At 36.2% G+C, this 23,001-nt stretch overlaps 1 protein-coding gene across 1 annotated transcript in view; it reads right to left on the bottom strand.

Annotated features, from left to right (window-relative positions):
* Positions 1-2,335: 2,335 nt before the first annotated feature.
* Positions 2,336-23,001, bottom strand: part of smchd1 (structural maintenance of chromosomes flexible hinge domain containing 1) — a 59,698-nt gene continuing 39,032 nt past the window's right edge. The window contains exons 34-48 of the mRNA XM_088643438.1: positions 22,692-22,753; positions 21,299-21,386; positions 20,393-20,524; positions 18,935-19,087; positions 18,273-18,405; positions 17,920-18,039; positions 16,196-16,281; positions 15,416-15,538; positions 11,298-11,488; positions 10,962-11,071; positions 9,736-9,806; positions 8,004-8,175; positions 6,343-6,501; positions 5,512-5,623; positions 2,336-4,215 (exon numbers count right to left, since the gene is read on the bottom strand). Of these exons, the coding sequence (XP_088499564.1) occupies positions 4,131-4,215; positions 5,512-5,623; positions 6,343-6,501; positions 8,004-8,175; positions 9,736-9,806; positions 10,962-11,071; positions 11,298-11,488; positions 15,416-15,538; positions 16,196-16,281; positions 17,920-18,039; positions 18,273-18,405; positions 18,935-19,087; positions 20,393-20,524; positions 21,299-21,386; positions 22,692-22,753 (1,797 nt within the window). The 3' untranslated portion in view covers positions 2,336-4,130. The remainder of the gene's footprint in view (positions 4,216-5,511; positions 5,624-6,342; positions 6,502-8,003; positions 8,176-9,735; positions 9,807-10,961; positions 11,072-11,297; positions 11,489-15,415; positions 15,539-16,195; positions 16,282-17,919; positions 18,040-18,272; positions 18,406-18,934; positions 19,088-20,392; positions 20,525-21,298; positions 21,387-22,691; positions 22,754-23,001) is intronic.

The raw sequence follows: 23,001 nt of genomic DNA, 5'->3' as shown, positions 1-23,001 counted from the left end.
CCATGGGGATTGGGGAGCAAGGGCCACCATTTCTCTTGACCATCCAGCACTGGAAATGGAGGTGATGTGGTCAGCATCACGCTCTCCCTCCTCTATTACGTACAATACATCTGCCACTTATCTCTGATTTAGTTCCAGTTTCAAAATTGCTTTGATTACCACTTCACTTATAAAAAAGCTATTTTAAACATCCATGAATTTGCAAATTACTGTTCTATTGGTCATCTTTCCATCCTTTCAAAGTGGAGAAACAAATTGCCATTCAATTAGAATCTCTATTGTCCTCAGATGACCTCTACGAGCAGTTTCAATCTGGTTTTAGAACAGCCTTGGTCTCAAGTTTTAATCAATTAAACCTGGACTGTGGTTCTAATTCTCTGTTGGTCTTATTAAATCTGTCAGTTGCATTCGACACTGTGGACATCACATCTTGCTCAAGCATCTTGAAACTTGTACATATACAGTAAACCTAGAATGGCTTTGAAATGGTTTGAGACTTATCTGTCAAAGTGGGGTTAATTTGTTGCTGTTAATAATTTTAAAGTCCAAAATTGTCCCACTCTTTAGGTGTCAACCAAGACTCCATCCTAAGAACAATCCTGATTTTACTTCCATTAGGCAATTTCATCCACAAAAAAGGTTTCTGCTTTCATTTTCACACTGGCTACATTTTGCTTTGCATCTCTATCTTGTCTGATGCATCTTAATTCTGTCACATTGTTTAAGTGTAATTCAGGCCTGATTAGAGCCTGCATTTAAATATGACAAAAACTGAGGTGTTGCACATAAATCAGGGAAGGCACATCTAATTTATTAAATTACTTAAAGCGTGGAAACAACAGCTTTAAATTATGCCCTACTATGAGTAATCTGAGAGCCTAATAAAAGCCAATTATAAAGTGTCGTACTTGTGATTGCACTGCAACTGAAACCTTGATTCAAGCCTTAATCATAATCCAGATCAGAGCTGCATTACTGCAATAGTCTTTATAGTGGTTTCCCTACCAGTTCCATAAACAAACTTCAAATGGTTGAAAACTCAGCTGCATGCCTTCTAACGCATTCAATGGTTCCATGACCCCATCACCCCAATTCTGACTCCTCTTCAATGGCTCACTAATACCTTGTTCATAAATTGTCAAGTTTCAAGGCCTGCAAACCAAAATTCCCATAATACATAGCATCTTGCATTCCTCCCTATACAGCAAGAAGGGTTTTACACTGTTCAGGCACACCTTTTATCAGTACCTTCTTAGAGGCAGACGTATCCTGGGGTATGTGCTTTCAGTCAGCTTGCTCCACAACTCTGGAATTCACTCCCTGCTGCTCTGAGAAATGAAAACTCTTTTACAGTTTTTAAATCTAGACTAAAGACATCTTTTTAGTTCTTTTAATTAGTGCTTGCCTTTTCTTTTTTCCTGTTTTATATTTGAAATTCTCTTCAATGGTATTGGGATTTCTTTAACCTGTAAAGCACCCCAAACATTTTTGAAGTACATGGGCACTAAAATGAATCCTTACTATACAGTGTGATACATTGCTTCCCTTATTTAGGCCTTTTCTGAGCCTCTACTGTATTCAACACTGTATTGTTCGAGGTGTAAAAGAGCTGACTACTTCCCGATTATACTCAAATGTGGCTTCAGAACAATAGAAGCCAAAAAACTCTTTAATTTGGAACTTGGAACCTTCTGTTCCAAGCTGGGACTCAAAATCATCTGGACATGTGTAGAGTCAGTCAAGTGACTCCGGCATCAAACACAACGCCAGTAGGCCATAAAGACTGTGTGCCTGGTGGCATGAAAATCAGGAAACATTCACCAGCCTTCATCTATCATTGAAGAACCTGGAGCTTTTACATTACGAGTTGGACACTTTTAACAGCCCATTTAGACAGACCATGCAAGCATTTAAGCAAGATTCCCAAGGTCTTGCACAACAGCACAAACCTCTGTATGACACTGCAGGCCCAGAAACATTATATCGGAAATGTTGGGTCCCCCTTTTGCAAACACCTTTGAGGACGGAGCAGCTGTAGCATGCAGGCTGTTCAAGAACTAATTCAAAAGTAACAATCTTATGGTCATACTACAGCTGTTAGCAAACCCTTTGAGCAAGAGACCTATCCTTATGCCAAAAATTAATCTTGGTGTCTGCACTTGTTTTCACACATCTACAACTCATATCTTTTGTACACCAAAGTCAGTAGATCTAGAGTAGTCCTTATGCTGCCAGTCTGTGGTGAAGTCCTGCAGGTCCCTCCCAGTGCTGGCAGCTTCACTGTTGGGTGATCGGTTGTCAGTTGTGTGCGCGCAGAAGGAATTCACACGAGATCTCCTTTTTTAAAAGTTTATTTTTTAAAAAAATGAGAAAAACATAAGATGGTTTCCAGACTTATGCACAGAACAGGTGGTACTACAGGTGGTAGAGAGGATCTACCTGCCAGCCTACACAAGGACACTACTCCTGACTCCTGTGCCACCTCATCTCCTGGTTACACCTAGATGAGATAACAGAAGAATGGTGTCCCACTTGGACTACTGAACTGGAAGCAATCCTGTGTAAAGTGATGAACCATAAAATGCAGGGTGAGAGTGAAAACACAGAGCTAAGAGAAGGGTCAATTTTGATTCCAACCTTCAAGTTGAAGGGTGTCAAGAGGAGTTAAATTCGAGGCGCCTCTGCAACCGAAGAAGGTCTAGTAGACGAAGACACTAATTGGACCATTTTGTTCTATAGGCCTCAGGAGGCCTTTGCTGTTAATTATTAATTTGATCTCTTAATGATAAAAAGTGATTATTTAACCTTTCAACTTGCCTACAGGTGTGAAGAGAAAAACAGCATACACAATGTACTACCTGCATGTGCTCTGAAATGAGTCCTATATAAAGGAACCACTCATTTATTGAATTGATGGTAAAAATTTCCTTCTACTTTTCCAATCGTTACCGTATGTACATTGAGCAGAGGAAAAGAGTATTTACAAGTAAGATCATGGTAAAACAAAATTCAAACTCTGAACATAAAAAAATAGATGACTGACTATCGATATCTTTAAAAATAGATAAAATATCTTTCATTTAACACTTACCTCAATCTCACAGTGTTAAAGTTATTACAATATAAACTAAGAACAAAGAAATACATTTTTAAATGGAAATACTTGAAATATACAGGATTTATCCACACTACTTTGATGCATTACTGCTATACAATGAGCGAATATAACAATTTAAAAGATAAGCAGAGGTAGATAAACCCAGTTAAAACTCAACACACAGTAACGGCAAGTGAGAGAAATATTAAAAACTAAAATATTTCCTCCACTGACCTGTTGATTTAAATTTGAAATGATTCTTATACAGTGTCAAAGGAGTGCGTATATCAAAGTATGCAGACTCCATGAACTCTTACTGCTATAGTATTAGAGTCATATTACTGTGAATCCATAAAATGTGTTTTTTCCTTTGTATTACTGTCAGCAGTTTTCTGTTTTTAAGATAAATGGTGACATTAGAATAAGGACTATCGTATGAGAGGTCAATAACACCTTGGTAAAACAACAGAAATCATGACTGAATTTTTCCCCAGCCTCTCCTTTCAAAAAAGGGCTTTATTAACACTGAACAAATCTGAAATAAAAATGGCATTTTATGGAAACTAAAAATCAAGTGAGTTAATTCAAAGACTTTTTAAAATATTTATATTCCATCACAGTACATACTTTACAAGTCAGGTAGAAACTTTAGGATTAAAAAAGCAGGAAAAAAAGATTATTTTTGTAATATATTTCTTTTCTTGAAAGCCTTTGGCAATCAATTGTAAACCATAACTCGTACATCTACAGAAAAACATGAAATAAACCTTTTGCTTATATTAGACTGCTAAATATGGTAGAAAATTCATTAAAATTGACAAAAATGTTCTCAAAAGGTTTTCCCAAAATATTTAAGAGCAAAACAAGGGGGATGATGAATCATTTCGACTCTAAGGCAAGTACTACTTTGAAGCTTAAAATAATAACAATATAAAAATGTGAAAAAGTAAAGTTTTAAATATCATTTACAGAAAACGGACAAAGATGTGCTCTGGAAAACAGTTCCCTCCACACAATTGTTAACCAACATGGCCTAAGCCTTTCTCTTCCTTGTTACTGCCCCAGCGCTGGTTTCTGGGCTGCTGTCCACTGGTAAGCCGAAAGCCACATCTTCCATGCTAAAAATAAAACATCAACAATTAGAAAACTGTACCAGTTGTTTTCAACAAACTTGCATTAGAAACCTCTGTATAGTTCCAGAGGCTTCCATTGCACTTAGTGGTGTGAATATACAGGGAGTGGACAAAGCAATAGAAATCCCTAAAGAAAAAAATATTTTAAAGTAACTAAATCATAATTAAAAAATATTCTACGTTTCATATTAATCTAAATAATAATTACAAATAAATTTCTAAAGGATGTCTTAAATGTTAAATGTTGATTATAATATGCAGGCTTCTAAAGCAACACGAGAGATCTAACAAAACAGAGGCCTCAAAAATTTCTTAAGAACATGAACTACGCATTCATGATCCACTCTCAACAAAAACTTAGTTTCCTAAGTACCGCAATGTAAACATGGTAGGGATATCATTCTGAAACCGCTTGTAACTAAGCCCAATGTGCAGAAACACATGACCTGGTGTAATGAGCACATAACCTTTACTTCTGAGCCCTGGGAGAAGGTAATATGGTTTGGTGAGTCATTGTCTATTCTTTTTCCTAAATCGGGATGGGTTTATGCTGGGAGAAACCCAAAATAAGCCACACTGCCTGTTCTCATCTATTAAACATTGTGGTACCTTCGTTATAGGATAGGCAGCCATCTCATGGGAGTCACTGGGTCTCACAATTACTTTGCAAGGTAGAATTATGACCAAGGAATACAAAGCCATTTTGGGTGACCACGTGCACCCTATGATGGAAACATTGTCTCCTCACAATGTTCCCATATTCCAAGACGATAACATCGCCATACACACAGCTAAACTGATTCAAGAGTGGTTTCTTGAAGGCCAGGATGAAGTCAATCACCTTCCATGGCTTCCCAAAACACCAGACTTAAACATCATTGAACTTTTATGGGAAGCAGAGTAGAGTACGGAGTAGATTTCCACCTCCTTCATCCCTCAAGGAACCATTTTTCTGGAAGAATGGTCCAACATCCCACTAGAAACAGTTCAAAACTTGTATAACAGTACTCCAAGAAGGGCTGAAGCTGTTCTGAAGGCAAAGAGCAGTCCAGTTCATACATTGCATGGTGTTTCCACTATTTTCTTCACCACCTGTACTTGATACTTGTATTTTCTGCGACTCATTTATGGCAAGAAAATTTGCTCTGATCAAGGCGATATGACATTTTAAAGATTTTTTTTTAGCACTTTCTATGCTTTTTGTACCTATTTCCTTGGGTGTACAAATACATTTTGAGACCACAGTTTGTGTTAATGGAAAAGAAAGCCTGAAATACATACAGAGCAGATTTATCTCGTCGTGCTCTTTTCGTATGAATGGGAATGGCATCACCAGTCTGCAATATTGGTCTTTTCCATCCTGCTCCATTTGTTTTACCGGTTGGTGTCATACCTGACCAAATAAAAAAACATCAGAGCACGATTGAGCTTAGAAACATGATTATACTTGTTTTAGAAAACTGCCAGTTTGTTAGGAACCTTTGTTATACTGTAAACAGCTTCCACTTTTAGTGCCATCCACAACTGCATGAATCAAAGCATCAGCTCCCTCAGAGGACACAGGACATAGGAGTAACTTTTTAACTCATTTGGAAGATTCCAAGTACTGGAAGTGTGGCTCACAGAAACTTTGTACATTAACTCCACTTAAGCGCAAGAGGATCCAAACGTTATTAAGAATGATTTAATATAAAATATAAAAGCTATTCCCCAGCTCTCAAACACCCTCTCTAAACCCTCATGTTAAGTCTCCAAATTACGACTTAATCATTTGTTGTCAGTTTAAAGTACAGATAACAAAAGTCTTTCCCAAACAAAGAGCAGTTTTTAAAGGGGTAAGCAAAACAGTTTACATTTTTATAATAATGTTTAACATACTGTGTCATATTTTTAAGACATGCATTTACTACATTCAACAGATACGAAAAGAAAAGAACATCCTGCCGATTAGTGTTTAAAAATTTGAGCAACCTTGAGACTAACATTTGCAAAGATTGGGAAGGCTGAAGTCTGGATTTAATCCAGGCCAAAAATACAGAAAGCATTAGGTTTTCAAGATTTCAGTGGTATTTTTGAAATGGTGCACTAAATTTAAGGACGTAAGGGACATACCAAGTTTCACTTCAATCTCTTTGAGCTGCTTCTCCTGTGACAGAAGCTCTTTTTTTTTCTTTTCCATCTCAGGAGATTCGAGGTACTGCATATGATTCTTAAGCTCATCTGTTACCTCTGTGAGCTTGAGCATGGCAGTGCGATACTGCTGAAGAAGACCTGCAAGGAAACAGGCGTTCGACATGTAGGCAAGGCAATACTAAAATTGTTTTCTTCTCATGTATATCTTTACCAATGCCCAAAAGTGAAAATCAATCCTCTCCCTCTCCTAATGCATCCCACAGAACAACACTTAAAATCTAAATCAAGAAGTGAAGGATGATCATGAGTTTAATACCGCTTTCAGAGCAGGAGCTGCCATTTCCCAAGATTCTAAAGTAGGTCCAGCAGGATGAAGATTCAAATGCCAGTTGTGACTCTCTGCACAAAGTACTTGCCTGAAATTTCGTTAGTTAAATGCCTAGCAGTAAAACCTGTTTCAAATATATGTTGCTCTGAAAAAAAACATTCACTAAAGAAATTTATAATACTGATGGATGAACAAATGACATTTTTGGGGAACAGGGGATCGGAAAGATGGATTAACAATAATACTATTTTAACTTGGCAAGAAAATTTATGAAATAATAACTGTCAACACAAAGAAGTGGCTGAACATATTGGAAAATTAGTTTCTCTCCCTGAAGCATGGGATTATGCAAAGCAGTATTTAGCATTAGGTGCACATAAATGCTGTAATCAGCATGTAGTGTGCACACATACTGTGAATTATATTTGCACTTAAATCACAAGCAATTTGAGGGGTTCAGATCATACAGGTACGTGTTAGAAGCGCAGGTTTTGCAAGTTGCCTTTCTGAAAAATTTGTAGGCATTCAGGCATTGTAGGTAAACAGATATTAAGATATTTCTGACAGTGTTAAGATTGGGCTCTTTCTCAAGTAACTTTGATGTTAATAGAAGAAAAAAATGCTAGTCATCTATGACAGATGATGAAAAGATTGGATGACATTGATGTTTTTCTGTCCAGATAAAGCACACTGAGTTTGGCAACTGTAGTTTAAAATCTCTATGAACATACAATGCCATTAATACTCCCCTGTGAGCAATGAACATTCACTGTACAATGCAGTCCTTGCCACTCAAAAGGATAAGGACAAAATTCATTCCATGCGATACTGCAAGAGGTGTTTTCTTTGTTTTCTTTAAGACAATGTGCAATACCTTGCCCTATAGTACCATATAGGTTAATAAGAGAATCTTAGTAATAGAGTGTGCAGTGAAGGCATAAGTCTTGAATCCTTACCATCAATAAGTAAAAAAAAATAGATTGCAATTTAGACCAGTACCCATTAGGAAGAGGGAAAGTAAGTATCCAGCGATAAACACTGATGTATGGGAGCATATTTATTTAATTATAGAAATACATCCTTGACTAAATTTATATTCTCATCTATTCAAATCTGTCTTATTTTTTATGAATACACAAATTAGTTCATACCACTGTGCTTACGCAATGATACAAGAACAGATTCCATTCCAAGCTTTTTTAAACTTACAGGTGAAAAATTTATAGAAAGAAGTATAACTTTCAAAGTACTTCTAGATATAGGCAACTGAAGGAAACGGATGTCAAACGGTTCTACTATTTGTTCTACTAACCTATTTGTTCATTCATGGTATGGTAAGACTGTGGCAAAGGTTCTCCAAAAATCATTCCTCGTAACCTCTCAATAGCAGGCGCCTTGTTCTGTAGGCCACCAAACTTCCCATTGCTGCGGATACGATCCCCTTGTCTGGTCAATAATGTTGGACAATGTGTAATTTTAACAACCTGAAAAAAAACAACCCACACTGTAGTCCATACATGTATTGATCCTTAAGCTTCTTTTAATTAGGCTGCAGCTGTTAAACGTTTAGAACATGTAACTAGAAAGACAAAGGTAATAAACTACTAAAGACCGCACTCCAATCCTGTCTGAATCCAGTATTTCTGTTCCCACTGCTTCTGGCATACATTCAATGTACACATTTTAACACTATAGAATTAAGGTATTACAGTGGGTGCGCGTTTTAAGCGAATGTGAAATACGCGTTTTTTAAATAATGCCATATGCCCTTAAGTATATTTTTGTTTAAATTATGTAGCGCGAGTCAAAATAACGCGTGCCACATAGTTACGCCATTGGCCGCCCAAATGCTCATGGCGCAAGTGTCGCGTTGGGAGCGCTGGTGCACTGTGATGCTGTTTTACAGTAAACATAACTGATGCTCGCTAATATTTTATGTATACATGTCTGTGTAAACTGTTTTTATCTTATACATGTTACAAGTTGATGTATTGAAGATATTTAGTGCATGGCACGTGACGTCCCATCATTCGCATCTACAGGGTCAAACTTGCATACGGAACGCAACTATAGCATTTACCATTATTCTAAATAGGAATTGTTGAAATTACACGAAATTTACATGACGCACGGGTTTCCAGAACGCAACCTTCACACAAATTAAGAACCCTCTGTACTCCTAAAAAGTGTTTGATAAAGTTTATTCCATAAAATTAATAGGATATCTACTTTTTGAGTTTGTACTAACTACAGTGTTATGGTCAATGCATTTTGTCTAACCATTAAACCTTTTGCCATGTTTACTAAATCACTTAAATGCTTTATAAATAACTAACATCTGAAACAGGTTTGCATTTCTGCCAAACAGGCTAGCTTTGTCGAGTGGCTGGGATATTGCTGATTTATGGACATTCCTCTTTTTCTTTTACCTTTTCTAAGGTACTTTTGTGCACCTAAATTATTTTAGATTTGTCATAGCAAAGAATTGGAATACTTATGCAATCTTATTTCTCTTTCATATTATTTATTAACTCCTTTATGGTTTTTTATTCCCCCAATTTGGAGCTAGGTGCGTATATTACAAATATGGATTGCTACGTCAAACTGTCGTGACTGCAAGCTTTAAAGCAACAATGCTGAAACAAGGGTTTGAATATCATTGTAAGGCACCGCAAAATCCTACAACCAAAAATAATTTAAGATTATTTACTTGAATTTTCTTGCTGAACAACTTTTAATCGGATTTTTAAAACAACAGTATTTTATTGCACTCTGTACACAATTTTAAACAGTTTAGGTATACTAAACTACTATTTTTTACAAAGCATCCAGTATAATCTCTTAGGGAGTACAGCCTATTACAGCTTATCGGGTAACTCCTAAAGTGTTTCTGTACCTCATTTTGTTATCCTTATGATACAGAATCAGAAGGATCATTCATTCAATTTGCAGATTACACAGCAAAGCCAGAACCACTATTTTGGACAGTAGGTTCTTTCACAGATGAGAGGCGGAAAAAGTTTTTAAAAAATCAGTTTACCCACCTCCTTCCTATAGTGGTTTGCAGCATCTAAGTTGTCAAGAAGAATAGTGTCTCCCAGGAGCATTCCAAAGACTGAAAACAATAGCAAGGATCAGGCAAATAATAAAGCACCCACAACAACGGGGAAAAAACCCCACACACAAGCACATCACATACATACAAGTCTGCCAGAACAAAAACAAACAACCATCAACATTTACCATTAAAATAACCCTTGCATTATAATTAAAACATACATAAAGTATATAATTCAAGTCAAAGCAATAGTGGAAGCAAGCCAGTTTGTTGTGCAGCAAAGAAATATTTCGTGAGAAACTTATAAACCTTGACTAGACCATTGCCTACGCTGGAACTATACACTACTGGCAGCTCTCTGCTTTTCATGGACATTTTCAAGCATTTAAAATCACCAGAAAAAAAGTAAATGGAAATCTGGTACAAAGAAATATTCAGCTGAATTTTAAATTTAAATCACAACTGAAGGTATTGAATTAAGATTTATTTTTTATTTTCCAAATTCAAGGTTTAATGCATTTCCCTCCTTACTCCATGCCACCCTTCTGTTTTACAGCGGTAATTATTACACTAGTAACCGTTTCATGCACTCCTATGCAGTGGAGTAAAAAGACCTGGGAAAGACTTGAATCTAAACAACTGTGAAAAGGTAAAAAAGCTCAGCTTAGACAACCTGAATAAATGCAGTCCATTTCACATAACACAGTAGTTGGTGAAGAAAGGACAGGAAAATGGCAGCAAGGAAAGGTTTGTATTATCATACTATTACAAGGGATGAAAAACCCAAGCAACAACTTAAAACACAGGTTCTCAGTCTGGTCCTGAGGGATCACTGTGTCTTTATTCTAGCTAGTACTAACTGGTGCCTGTAACTGATCTGCTTGCTTGTTTAGACTTTTGTCTTCATTCAGGAGTTGGTTTCAATACTAGCCCATTTAAAGTATTGTACCATTACTTTCAGGGTGGAGAACTTTATACATCAGCAAGTTCAATAATGATTTGCTGTTACTTTATCTAAATAGGTAATTGTTTTAAGATTAACAGATGGATGAGAATGGCAGCATATCAAACACCACCACAATAAATCCAATAAGAATTACTATTGGACTAACACTGAATGAGAAATTACACTTAGTTAATAGCACAGGATTAAAGCCAATTACAGACCTCAAATTTAAGACACAAAAGAAAATAAAAAAATTGTGAACTTACCAATTTTACAATTCTGAACATGTTCGGGGAAGATCAGAAGATCTCGAGCAAACACTGGATTTCCTAAAGGTTCAAAGCAAGCCTTTCCATTTCTTAAATGAGGCAAGGGCCTGACACAAAAGGGAAAATATTAAACTATTTTACATGGAGTTAGATCTGTGAGCATTTCAGTCAACATTTTAACATTCAGTCAGTATAAACTTTATACTTTCATTCAGCATTTTACGGTATATTTATATTCTTCAGTTCAGTACAAATTAAGATGCTTGCTTTCATTAAAAGATATGGTATTATGATATATATGATATGAAGCAGTTTTTTTTAATTCTGCCAAACCTGTTCCAGTCTGGGAGGTTCTTCTTATAGATGGAATCGAGAGGAAGAACTTGCTGTCTTCCCTGCGTGTCCTTATAAATCTGACGCGCTGCCTCTGTGGTCAGTGTGATCACACAGTCCATATCACTTGCCAGATGCCAAGAGATGACTTTTGCAGCTTCAGTGTCCTCTATTTGTGCCAAGTGAGCAATCTGTACGTTGAAAGTTAAATATTCAGGACATTTCATAACAATAAAATCAGGAGAGTTGCTTTTACTCTACCTTACTTTACCATCACCACCACGACTTTATGTCTAAATCAAATTCTAAGTAAAAGTCAACTTTATTGCCAATCCAATCAGGTTAGGATATTTTTGTGGTTTGCTTGGAATAAGAGATACAGAGAAAGACGGATACAAAAGAGAAAGAAAATCTTAAATAACACATCAAATACAAAATACAAAAAGATGCAGTGCTGAGCTGAAAGACCAAACAGCCTCAGGATAGTGCTCTTCCAGAACTGCTCTGTTCTTGATTTGATACATCTTAACCTTTTTCCTGTGTGAAGAAGCTGGATGGGGGTGGTCACGGATAATCTTCAGAGTTTATCAATTTAAAACATACATGTTGTGTATATGAAAGCGACAGCTGGTTAGTCATAGCCAATTATTTTAGAACCAATGTGGACTCTTATCCAGCTGTTTCCTCTCCTGAGAGGCTAGGTTCCCAAACCAGACCATCACAGAAAAAATAAAATGTGAAAGTAAAAGACAGTAAAATGTAGCAGTTACTGAGGACACGTTGTTACTAGAAACAAAATTTGTACCATTAGCAAATGGGCTTTTGCTCACTAAATCCTTCTGCAAGCAGGCTTTCACCAAAGACTTAAAAAGCCTAAATATTTTTTTTTACCAAAGGTGTGCATTGAGGAATGCAGTAACCTCAGAATGAAATGATACAACTCAATTAACTTGTACATTTCCTTTCAAACTTCAAAGTAGCTACCATTACCTAACAGACAGTTTGTAAGTTTGCTGCAAGTTAACTCACTGCACAACCAGGTTTCCATGGATTCTAGAGCTCTGGTCATCAGCTCAGATAAACTCTGTTCATGCCAGTGCCAATAGGCCAAGGCAGAGGTGCATGGCATAAAAAAATGCTGGTTGAGATGCTCCAGCAAGAATCATGGAACCAAATTAAATTTGAGGGGCTGAGAGTCCATAATACTAGGACAATAACACCTGGAATACTAGACAGACATCCATACAACAGCATAGCTGAAGTCACGAAAGAGAACCTCGAGTCTGCAGTGTTCCTTGTGGTGCAAACTGTTACTTTAAGGGCAGAGGTAATTCAGCAATGCTGCACAGAGAGGTCTTTGAACATTTTACTGGGAACCACAGCAGATGAACAGCTGCCTAACGTCCCTCAGCCCTTAGATCTCTCTATCCAGACGGTTAGTATCCAACAGATTGAAAAAAAGAGCTTACAGAGATGGAACTGATCTGTTCATAGCACATGGAGATGACAATTAGGGGCAGTTAGGGATATACACTTCTTAAATAATTCAAAGGACTGGAGTGGAGACAACAAAGAGAAGAGCCTTAGCTGCTGTGAACTTCCAAGAGATCATCAGCGAGGCCTAGACGTTCAACCTGCAGCTATTCTTTTGACAGCAAGACTAGACCTTATCACATTGCCCCAGCACGTGTTAGAGACAACTACAGGTATACTGTAGGTAGATGGATGACTCCAAGTCTGAGACATTTCATCAACATACATCTAAAAGAGCATTCTGCACGTGTCACAGTTCAGACTGCTGTTTGCTAACAGGATAATAAACTAAACACCCAAATGTCACACAAAATTATTAGGCAATTACCAATTAGCTAAATCTGACATAAATAGAAAATAGATGAAATATGCCCATGCCAAAGTCTGTTGTACAGGATTTTGAAATTAGAATATAGAGGAAATAAAGTCAGAGGCAATGATACTTCAATAATACCAGTTTTGACTCAATACAATACTATATTTTTTATTAAATATAGTGCATGACACTATATCGCTCTTTTGAATGCTCATTTCCTGCTTTTCCCAGCACCGTGCAGTCAGGGGAAAGTGCGCAGGCAGTGCACCGAGTTGGGATACTGTGCAGCATCGGTAGAGCAGGGAAACTGTACAGCACCATGCAGTCAGGCAACGCTGAGTTACTGTTACTAATGAACTTCAAATAAGAACATGACTTCTCAAACAATTTTAAAGGCTAACTGGTATGATGCCTAACCCCTAATCTGAGTGTCCCAGATGATTAACAGTTTTGGTGCCGATTTATTTGAATAGCTTTTATGCTGTGACAGATTAAAGGCATAAGCAATATCACAAAATATATAGTTTACGTCTCAAATGAGAGGACGTTTGCAATTATCTCATTAGAGGCATTCTACCAATGTCTAGACCATGTTTCAAGGGAATAACTGAAAAAAAACTGCAAGCATAAAGTTCCCATGTCAGTTTCCTTGGCAAATTAAAAATAAGAAATATTTAGCAATTCTTTCGAGATCCACTAAGCTGAAATTCAGAATGAACTACTGACAACTAGAAATACTCTGAAGTGGCTAAGAAGCATATTAAAGCACATCGTTAATCCCTTAAATTCCTCTCAATGTCCCATTTCAGTATCTGTTAAGATCTAGATTTGCAAATGTCCCCTTAATATCTTTAAATGTAAAAAGTATTATTTTTTAAAATATACATGTATATATTGTATTCTAGGAAGATTTAAAGGTAAAAGCCTTTTGGGCTGCTATAACCATCAGTCCCCAACCTTTCTGAGTGCATAGACACCTTTCCATTTCCAAACACTTCATGGATCACCCCAGATGTTTTTATACTGTTACATATGGAAATAAGAAATAAGAGATAAGCTGCACTTAGTGAATTACTGTACATACCTTATACTGTGAAATTTGTATTCATCGTTTCATCAAATATATTTTAAAACAATTAATAAGTATATATACAGTACATATGCATATGTACAGTATATATACTGCATAAATATAGTACATATTTGAGGGCGGTGCGGTGGCTCTGTAGCTAAGGATCCGTGTCTGTGGCTGGAAGGTTGCCAGTTCATATCCCGCAACCAGCAGTGGAATCTACTCTGTTGGGCCACTGAGCAAGGCCCTCAAACCCAACTGCTCCAGGGGCGCCGTATAAATGGCTGACCCTGCGCTCTGACCCCAAGCTTATCTCCCTGTTTGTGGGTCTCATGGAGAACAAGTTGGGGTATGCAAGATTCCAAACACAAGAAATTGTATATGGCCAATAAAGTGATCTTATCTTATGCAGTATACAGCAGTATATGAACATATGTACTGTATATGGAGTAAGTTTACGAGATGGTTGGTGTTGTTTTGCCGACTTCAAAAATGGGATGCTAGATTGGAGTGAGGTCTTAACCTGAATCAAACATCACATCAAACTTGCTTTTCTATGGACCCTTAGCAATAGCTTTGTGGACTACAAACATTACTTAATGTCTTTTGGAATGTCCCTGAACACTGTACTGTACCAAGCACTATTTTTGGTATTTTTACAAATGTGACTGGAATCATGATTTTTCAGGAGGCATAAGAATTCAGCTATAGAAGATAAGGCTGGACAGAGACTTATAGTAACTTTATGGATAGTGTCCTACTTGGGTATAAAAACATCTAAATTGCACTGATTTGTTGCAAATTCATACTGTGATCTAACATTAAATTAAAGCAAAAGCTAAAAATCATAATATGTCTTCTCTTAAATACTTTAAATTACACAATCCCATTGCCCAAAAAACTTTATATCCCAATTTTTAAGAAAAGTACTTCATGTTATGACAAGCAAAATTCTAACTGTCTACTGTAAGTCTGCAAAGGAAACTGATAATTTGTGAGAAAAAAAAAACAAAGCTACAACTTTTTTTCCTTCAAAAAGTGACAGCACTACATCATAAAAATGTTCTCTTGACCATAGCCAGGATCTCTCAAGCCCAGCCCTAATTATCACAATGTCCTTGACTTATTCTGCACTCACACTGGTTTGCACAAAGTGGCTATACTTATCTAAGAATTAACTTGTGATTATACAGATACCTTTCCCAGAACATCTGGGTTTCCTTTAGAAGTGTTAGGAAGCATACAAATTCTTCTAGGTTCCTTCAGGATCTTTTCACGCATTGTTGCCTTTTCTTTGATTGCAGCTTCTATTTGCTTAACCTACAAAAAATAGTTTAGGAGTTTAGGAGTTGTTGTTCTTTTTCCAGTCAAGAACAGCACATGAAATGTAGCTCAAAACATAAATATTTGTAGTAACATTACCAAAAAAAAAATGTAGCCCCTCAGCCAGCATGACGTTATTTGCAGGTATAATAAATGGGGTGATTTACATCATCAACACAAGCAACTTCTAAAAAGTGAATACCAGGTGTCACACCTACACAGTTTAACAATTGAAAAAATCGAGTAATAACCCTTCATTCCATCCATTTTCCAACTGCTTCATCCAATTCAGGGTTGTAGGGGAGCTGGATTCTATCAAGCCAAAGGTGCAAGGCATGGCACACCATGGACAGGATGCCAGTACGTTGCAGGGCACACACAGACATAAATATGCACACACTTACACCAGGGCTAGTTTTTACAGAAGCCAGTTAATCTACCATTATACCTTTGGACTGTGGGAGGAAAGTGAAGCACAAAGAGGACACATGGAGAACATACAAACTCAACACAGATAGCACCTCAGGAACTGAATCTAGGGTCCCAGCACTGTGAAGCAGCAATGCTAACCACTGCACTACCTTGCCACCCAACTAACCCATAATTAAATCTGAAAAAGTATCATATTAAATGACATAACCGAAAAATACTCACGGTATTCAGTTGTGATACATCAACATTAATGTTTTTCAGCCGAGTCTTTAGTTGAGCCTCTTTGACGGATGCTTCTTGAGCTTGGCCTGTGAATACAAAAAGTGGTATACTGTAGGTGTGTTTTATCATTTTTGAAAATGTGCCCAAAATAAATTAGTAATTACATTCATCGAAGCAGACATCGCAACACTAACCAGTCTGTGTAAAACACTTTTAAGTCTCAGAGGGCAGCTGTAACTCCCAATGCATTTGACTGTTTCTGCTATACAACGTAAAACATTTTACATCGGTAAATGCATCCCAATGACAAATTTGGTTTATTTAGTTTGTTCTCTGCACTGCACATAGAGATGTTTTTAGCAATGTGATCTCCAAAAATTTGCTAATATCATACTGGCTGACAGAAATGATGCAAGGCAGCTAGCAGCCTCAATTATCAGATTAAGGGAGTTATTATACCAGTAAAACGATCTCCATGAATAAATAATTACAATCACTAAAAAGGAAAGAAAAATATGCTTCAGTCATAAAGAAAACTGACTGAAACAATCCATTAATTTTAAACATCAATGTTAATATCACTACCATGATATTAAGCCAAATGAATTCTCAAGGGACCCATTCGACAAAGAAAATATATAGCACAAATGTACTAAAGGAGTAACACCTTCAAAGAATTAAAATGGTTATTTAAAAATACAACACTACCCAAAAAACTCTACATCTCATATAGAGTCACATGCCAAGGCTTTTTCTGGGCCTTCATGACATTACTGATATTTTTACCACCCATCCATTTTCAATCTGCTTTATCCAATTTAGGCCTTGAGGGAGCTAGAGCCTACACCTACACCACAAGGCAGGGTACAACCTAGACGGGACGCCAGTCCATTGTAGAGCAGACAGACACAGACATGCAAGCACTCACACCAGGGCCATCTTTCCCTTTTGTCTCTGAAACCAGAAATCGGCGCACCCGGCAGAAACCCACGCAAACAGGGAGAGAACATACAAACTCCAAGCATTGATATTTTTACCAAATGATATAATGAAAATACAAAAAAATATTTTCAGAATGTACCAATACACTCAGTCCAAGCTTGCTCCAAGTACAGATTAACCATCCTCTGCCTTCACTTTTTCATTTTGGCAGAGGATGGGGATTGATGGGAGGAGCTACGTTTGTCAGCATGGGCCAAGCCACGGTTCATTTTGTGAGGCCCAAGACTTCATTTTGATGAGCACAAATAGAAGCATTGTGTACAACTACAGCTGAGTATGCACCAGGTGGTTCCTTCACGTCTGTATGCATGTCACAGACAGATCTTCTGTTTTTATGCAGGTAAATTCAGAGGAATTAAAATAATGTCAAGGACAAAGTGCTACGCATTATGGATCTGCTCTAATAGAAAAGGCACTAAGTGAGGAATTGGTGTATTCCACCAATAGATGCACAGTGGCCAATGAGTCTTAATAAAAGCTTTACCACCAGAAATAAGGGCTCTCTCATGAAGGACAATTTTCTCAAAGAAAGACAGACTGCAAATACACACTTATGAAAAGCAATGAAAGGGAGGAAGTAGCCACTCAGTCTATTTTGCTAATTAAAGATTCTTGAGGCTTGTTGATTCACAGATCTACCAGCCACTTCCAGAGCATAAATTACTATCACATTCATCAGGAAATTGTTGGATTTGACCCGTGTCTTTATAAAGATAACTTACATTTCAGCTCAGAGACCAGCTGGTTGTTTGTGTCAAAAAGACTCTTGTAAGCTCCAATGGACTTGATAATCTGGTCTTTTTCACGTGTCAATGTTGCCATTTGCTGCTGTTTCCTACAGTCTACAGAACAGAGAAAAAAAGTCAGATGCTGCTAAATATACATTTGTATGTTAAAACAAACCCAGCAGTATACTTACAGAGTTCACATAAATTGCCAAATCCTTTGCTCATTTTCTTAAATACGTACAGAATTTCTTTACTGCTTCAGCCTATAGCAGGTGCCACGTACAAATACAATTATTACAACTCATTAAGGCTTCTGTATCAAGGTCTACATCTGAAGTGCTGCTCACCATTTGAAAACATAAAAGGAAGTTTGAATGGTTTCAGACTGTTTTCTTCTACAAAGCCAGGAATAACTGGATTAAAGATCAGAATGTATTCAGTTCCATCTGTGCCAGGGCTGTTTTCTGCAATAACAAGGTTCTGAAACACAAGAACAAAATGGGCAGCTCACCATGTAGCATAGATTATTAATTCATAACATTATTTCAGACCCAGAATTGGAAGTTAACTAATTTTTAAGTAAAAAGAAAAACACCAGGTCTGGATAAAAGTTAAAAATATATAACTAAAATATCCAAATGTCTTGATCGATTCCTCATGCTATCTACCCATATATTTAACAAAAGCTACTAAAAATACATTTGCATAGAACTTAAAACTTATGTACATAGCATTTTAAAGCACCATTAAAACAACTTTAATCATGTTAGATTAAAGGCTGGTGTAAAACGCTGTGTAAAAGTTCTGAGTTTAAAGGCAACAATGCACTTTACAATAAATACGAGATGTTGGCTTCAGCAGTACTTAATGCTAAAGAACCAATGTGCTTTTCATAAAGGTTTCATTTTTACTCCCCCTTAAAAATAACTTTTTTAATATTTTTTTTCTTCAGATTTAATCAGGTGAAATATTTTGGTCAGGAAAGCAGCACAAGCAACTAAATACTTACCGTAATCTCAGCACAGCCTTTAGTGAGGTTAAACTGCACCTGTGGGACTTTCCCTTGGAACAGAGGGATCTCAGTATCGGGTTCATTGGGACTCTCAATGGAAACAACAAGTTTGCCATTCAGATCTGCACCAGTGGGGTTGTCATATTCATCCTGAAATTAATCAAATATGTAAGAAGACTCCAATCTCTTCTCACTTTTCACAGTTTCCAGAAAAGATGTCCTGGTGTACAATGATATAAAACAAAGACAATGTGGTAATGAAAGATTGGACAAAAGAACTGCAAGATGCTGATGATTCGGAAATAACTCTATGATAAGACTTTGGTTGATCTAATCTGCTTTAAAATAAGTTAGAGAAACACAAATGATGTGAAAGAAAAGGTTCTAAGGAACAAATATTTACAGTATCGAACACTGTATTGAGTATCGAGTCACTACAGATGCTCAGACAGATCAAGGACAAGACTGTACACTGTTCTACAGACTTTTCTTTACAGCACACAGATAAAAAGTTTGAGACACTGCCACATCTAACTATGGTTCTCTCAAAGGTACTGTAGTACTTAACTGAAATCAACTGTAATTACAGTAACTATTAAGAACAAAAAGTGACAGACCATCACTTTGTCTTGCCAATGCAGGCAATCAGTGCCTGAACAAAAGATTTTTCAATGTAATTAATTTACATGAAAGAAGAAGTAGCAAGATAAAACGAGGTACAGTGGATAACCTCTATATGTCTTCTTTGGGCACCGCATAGACCATAAGCATATAGAGGGTGCGTTGTTAAATTATTTTATTTAAATGTTTTAAATGCAACTGTCACAACATTCGTAACAGTAAAAAAAACATAAATGTCTCAAATAGCTACAGTACTGCATTGTATATACAAGGCAATAATAGGAATGATATTAATTTTAATTAATTTTACAGATTAAATTGAAACCAAAAATTCTTGTTAAGAAGATCACTTTTTTTATCACGGACACGGCATAACATGTCCCCCCACATTTAGGACCACTGTTATTCTGTTTCAGAGAAGAACAAATGTCACGGGTTTTTATCTGGAGTTCAGATTACATAGATATTTGAAAATAATAGTGGAGAAAGAAAAAAAGCTATGCTGCTTGCCCCACTAATTAAGATGAAATGCGGTAAAACAAAAGCTAACTTGTATAAAGTCTTCTAAGGACCAATCTGGAAAAGCAAGAGTTTCAAGAACACTTTTAAATAGTTAAAGACACAAGCTCTTTCATGGTGTAGTGCATTCTACAACTTAGGTGTTTAGCTGCAGAAAGCCCTCACAATATGGGTCTTAGTTTCAGGTATACTCAAGGTTACAACTCTAGGTACAGTTATTTCTTCAACAGTCATGTCTATGTTTAGACTTCCAATGTCTTCAAAGAATATTCAATATTTTAAAGTTATAGGGAAGCAAACAAAGTATCCAGTTACCATGATTTTAAGACATAGGCTGTTAACCAAGGTCCGACTGGCAGTGGAACGGATATTAGAAACAACTGGAGTTGGAGGCAGTACATCTGGCAACAATTTCACTGGGTCGTTAGGCACTACATTTATGGAAATCTGAAAGCAAAACATTTCAATTAGCTCAGTGGATACTATCCTGATCTGCTTCAGAAATTACCATGAATTGTTTGACTTTAAAAAAGCCTGATGATTTCCTCTATTTTAAATAGTTGAGGTAAAATATTAAATGATAAAACCTTTTATTTTACCAGAAATACACTGACCTCAGATTATGATGAAAGATTGTAAATGTTATCTCAATTGCAATTGCACAGAACTCTGGGGGGTAAACTGAGTCAGTTTCTAGAGAATGGCTGCACAGATTATAACATTAACAAAAGGAAACTGCTTGGGGAATATAATTAAAATGGAAAGAAAAAGAAAAAGAAAAAAAATCAAGGGTTTCCAAAGTTCTCTTTCAGTTTAGGAATGTACTGAAAATTATTTTAGATGTCAAGGGATTTGTATATCAATAGAACTTAAGCAATACTCGACAGAACTTAAGCAATACCCAAAATGTAATATTTAGAGCAGAACAAATATTTTTCCTTAGCAAATATACATTTTGTAGTCACACCACTGTTAATCAAAAAGTTGACTTTTTATTTATTTTCAGCAAAAAGTGTCCTAGATCAAGAAGAGGATATATCTATTATATATTTCTATATAAACAGAAACTGGTCTTGACTCCCCCTAGAATTACATATAGAAACAAACAAACTGAAACAGTTTAACAGTCAAATAATCAAATTACTATAATATTTTTGACACAGTGGAACATTATTTTTGTTTTAAACTGATTTGTCACACACTTAAAAAAGTGAAGCATACCTGTTTGCTCCATAATACATTTGCCTTGTCCACCGTGAATGCAAACTGGATTGAGTACTCGCCCACATGATCAGGAATTATTTTGTCTCTGAGAAAAATAAATTATGAATAGCAAAAATTAATTTAATATCAAGCTTTTTAGAACGCTATGTTACTAACTGAAGCATTACACTACACATTAGTAACCACAGTTAAAATACAAATGCCGGGAAATAATCCTGCTATGAGGGCAACAGTTTTCCTGTTCACCTGTTTTAGCTTCTGTGAACTTTACTCTGGTCATTTATAAATTGTGTGAAAATAGGTTTCATATTTTTTCCAATAAGGCTTTTTGGTTAAGTGGAAATGTCCCATACTAAAAACAACAAAAATCTTGTCACTCTTGTCACAACAATCTTGTCAAATCTTGCTAATTTGCAACCCAAAAGTCTGTTGCTTGTACAGTAACAAATGAGCACAGTAGCCGATGCACACAAAAGAGCCTTTAGCTTGTAAAACCTTTAAATCTTATTATAAATCTTAAAGACCATACCCTGAACATGCACTTTTTTGTGTATTTGGCTTTTTTTAAAACAAAGACTGCCAGAATTCTGTGGGCTTTGTTTTCAGCCCAGCTCCCTCTTACAGAACATATGTGACAACTTTATTTTTCTAAAAGTTTTTTTCTTTTTGCTATTGCTTTCAAAGCAAATTTTAAAATAGGTGGTGGTCCTGTTCTGCAAATGGGGAGTTTGGTCTGTCAGTTGATTTTATTGTTCATTGTATGCATGGTACTTGGCAACAAGATTATATCACTTTGAGTTACTTTTTATTAAGTTATAAATTGTGTCAAAGAAATTAAAAAGTTTGCCATCGCCAATCAAAACCAATTTAATTATGTTTGTTGACTTGAAACATTCTATCTGCTCCAGGCTAGAGTTGGATTGAAAAAAGGTCTGGAGACCTCTAGCTGGAGTGAAAGGCTAATTTCTAATGCGTCTTACGAGTTTAAAGTGAAAATGAACAACAAACATTTTGATAATCTCTCCTACATTTTGCGTGAACACAGAAATGGTACTGGCTGAAAATCTGTCAGCACTGAAAGCCACATAAGAAATTGGCAATTTCAGTTTTATACAAAATAAAAAAAAATCACCAAATAAAGTAAGGCAATTAAGAAAACTGTCTTGTTAGATCTATTAAGCTAAAAGTAGAAAACCAGATTTAAGAAACATGATCCATTGACAAGATGAAAGTGAAAGCAATAAAACATAAAACCAAAAAGAAAATAAGGATAGACTATTTTATTTCTGTTTTTTAATTAACAAAAAGTACTAATAACTAATTTCATTTACACAGTCAGCTTAGCGGGAATCATACTCACTATACCATGAAAAGTTTATAACAGATTTACCTGAAGTAAAAACAGCCTTCTTTTTTATTATCCTTTGGCTTGCTGCACATAAGTGTAGCTGCCTAAAAAACAATACAATTGTTTAAAACAATAATTGCCTTAAAAGTAACTTTTTATTTTCTGAACAGAAAAAAGAAAACAAGCACAAAGAAACACATACAGTAGGACTCTTCACAGAAAAATCAACAACCTAAATTTTATATTTAATTTAAAGAGATGGTAAAAACTCAAACATTACACTGAAAGATCAGTGTAATGTTCTTAAATACTGTAAATATTTAACATGTCTTACATTAATTACCTGTAATGA

The sequence above is a fragment of the Lepisosteus platostomus genome, chromosome 8, assembly GCF_059453375.1.
Source record: "Lepisosteus platostomus isolate fLepPlt1 chromosome 8, fLepPlt1.hap1, whole genome shotgun sequence".
NCBI classification, from domain to species: domain Eukaryota; kingdom Metazoa; phylum Chordata; class Actinopteri; order Semionotiformes; family Lepisosteidae; genus Lepisosteus; species Lepisosteus platostomus.
The sequence above is the reverse complement of the archived record's forward strand: the minus strand, read 5'-3'. Positions and strand labels throughout refer to the sequence as shown.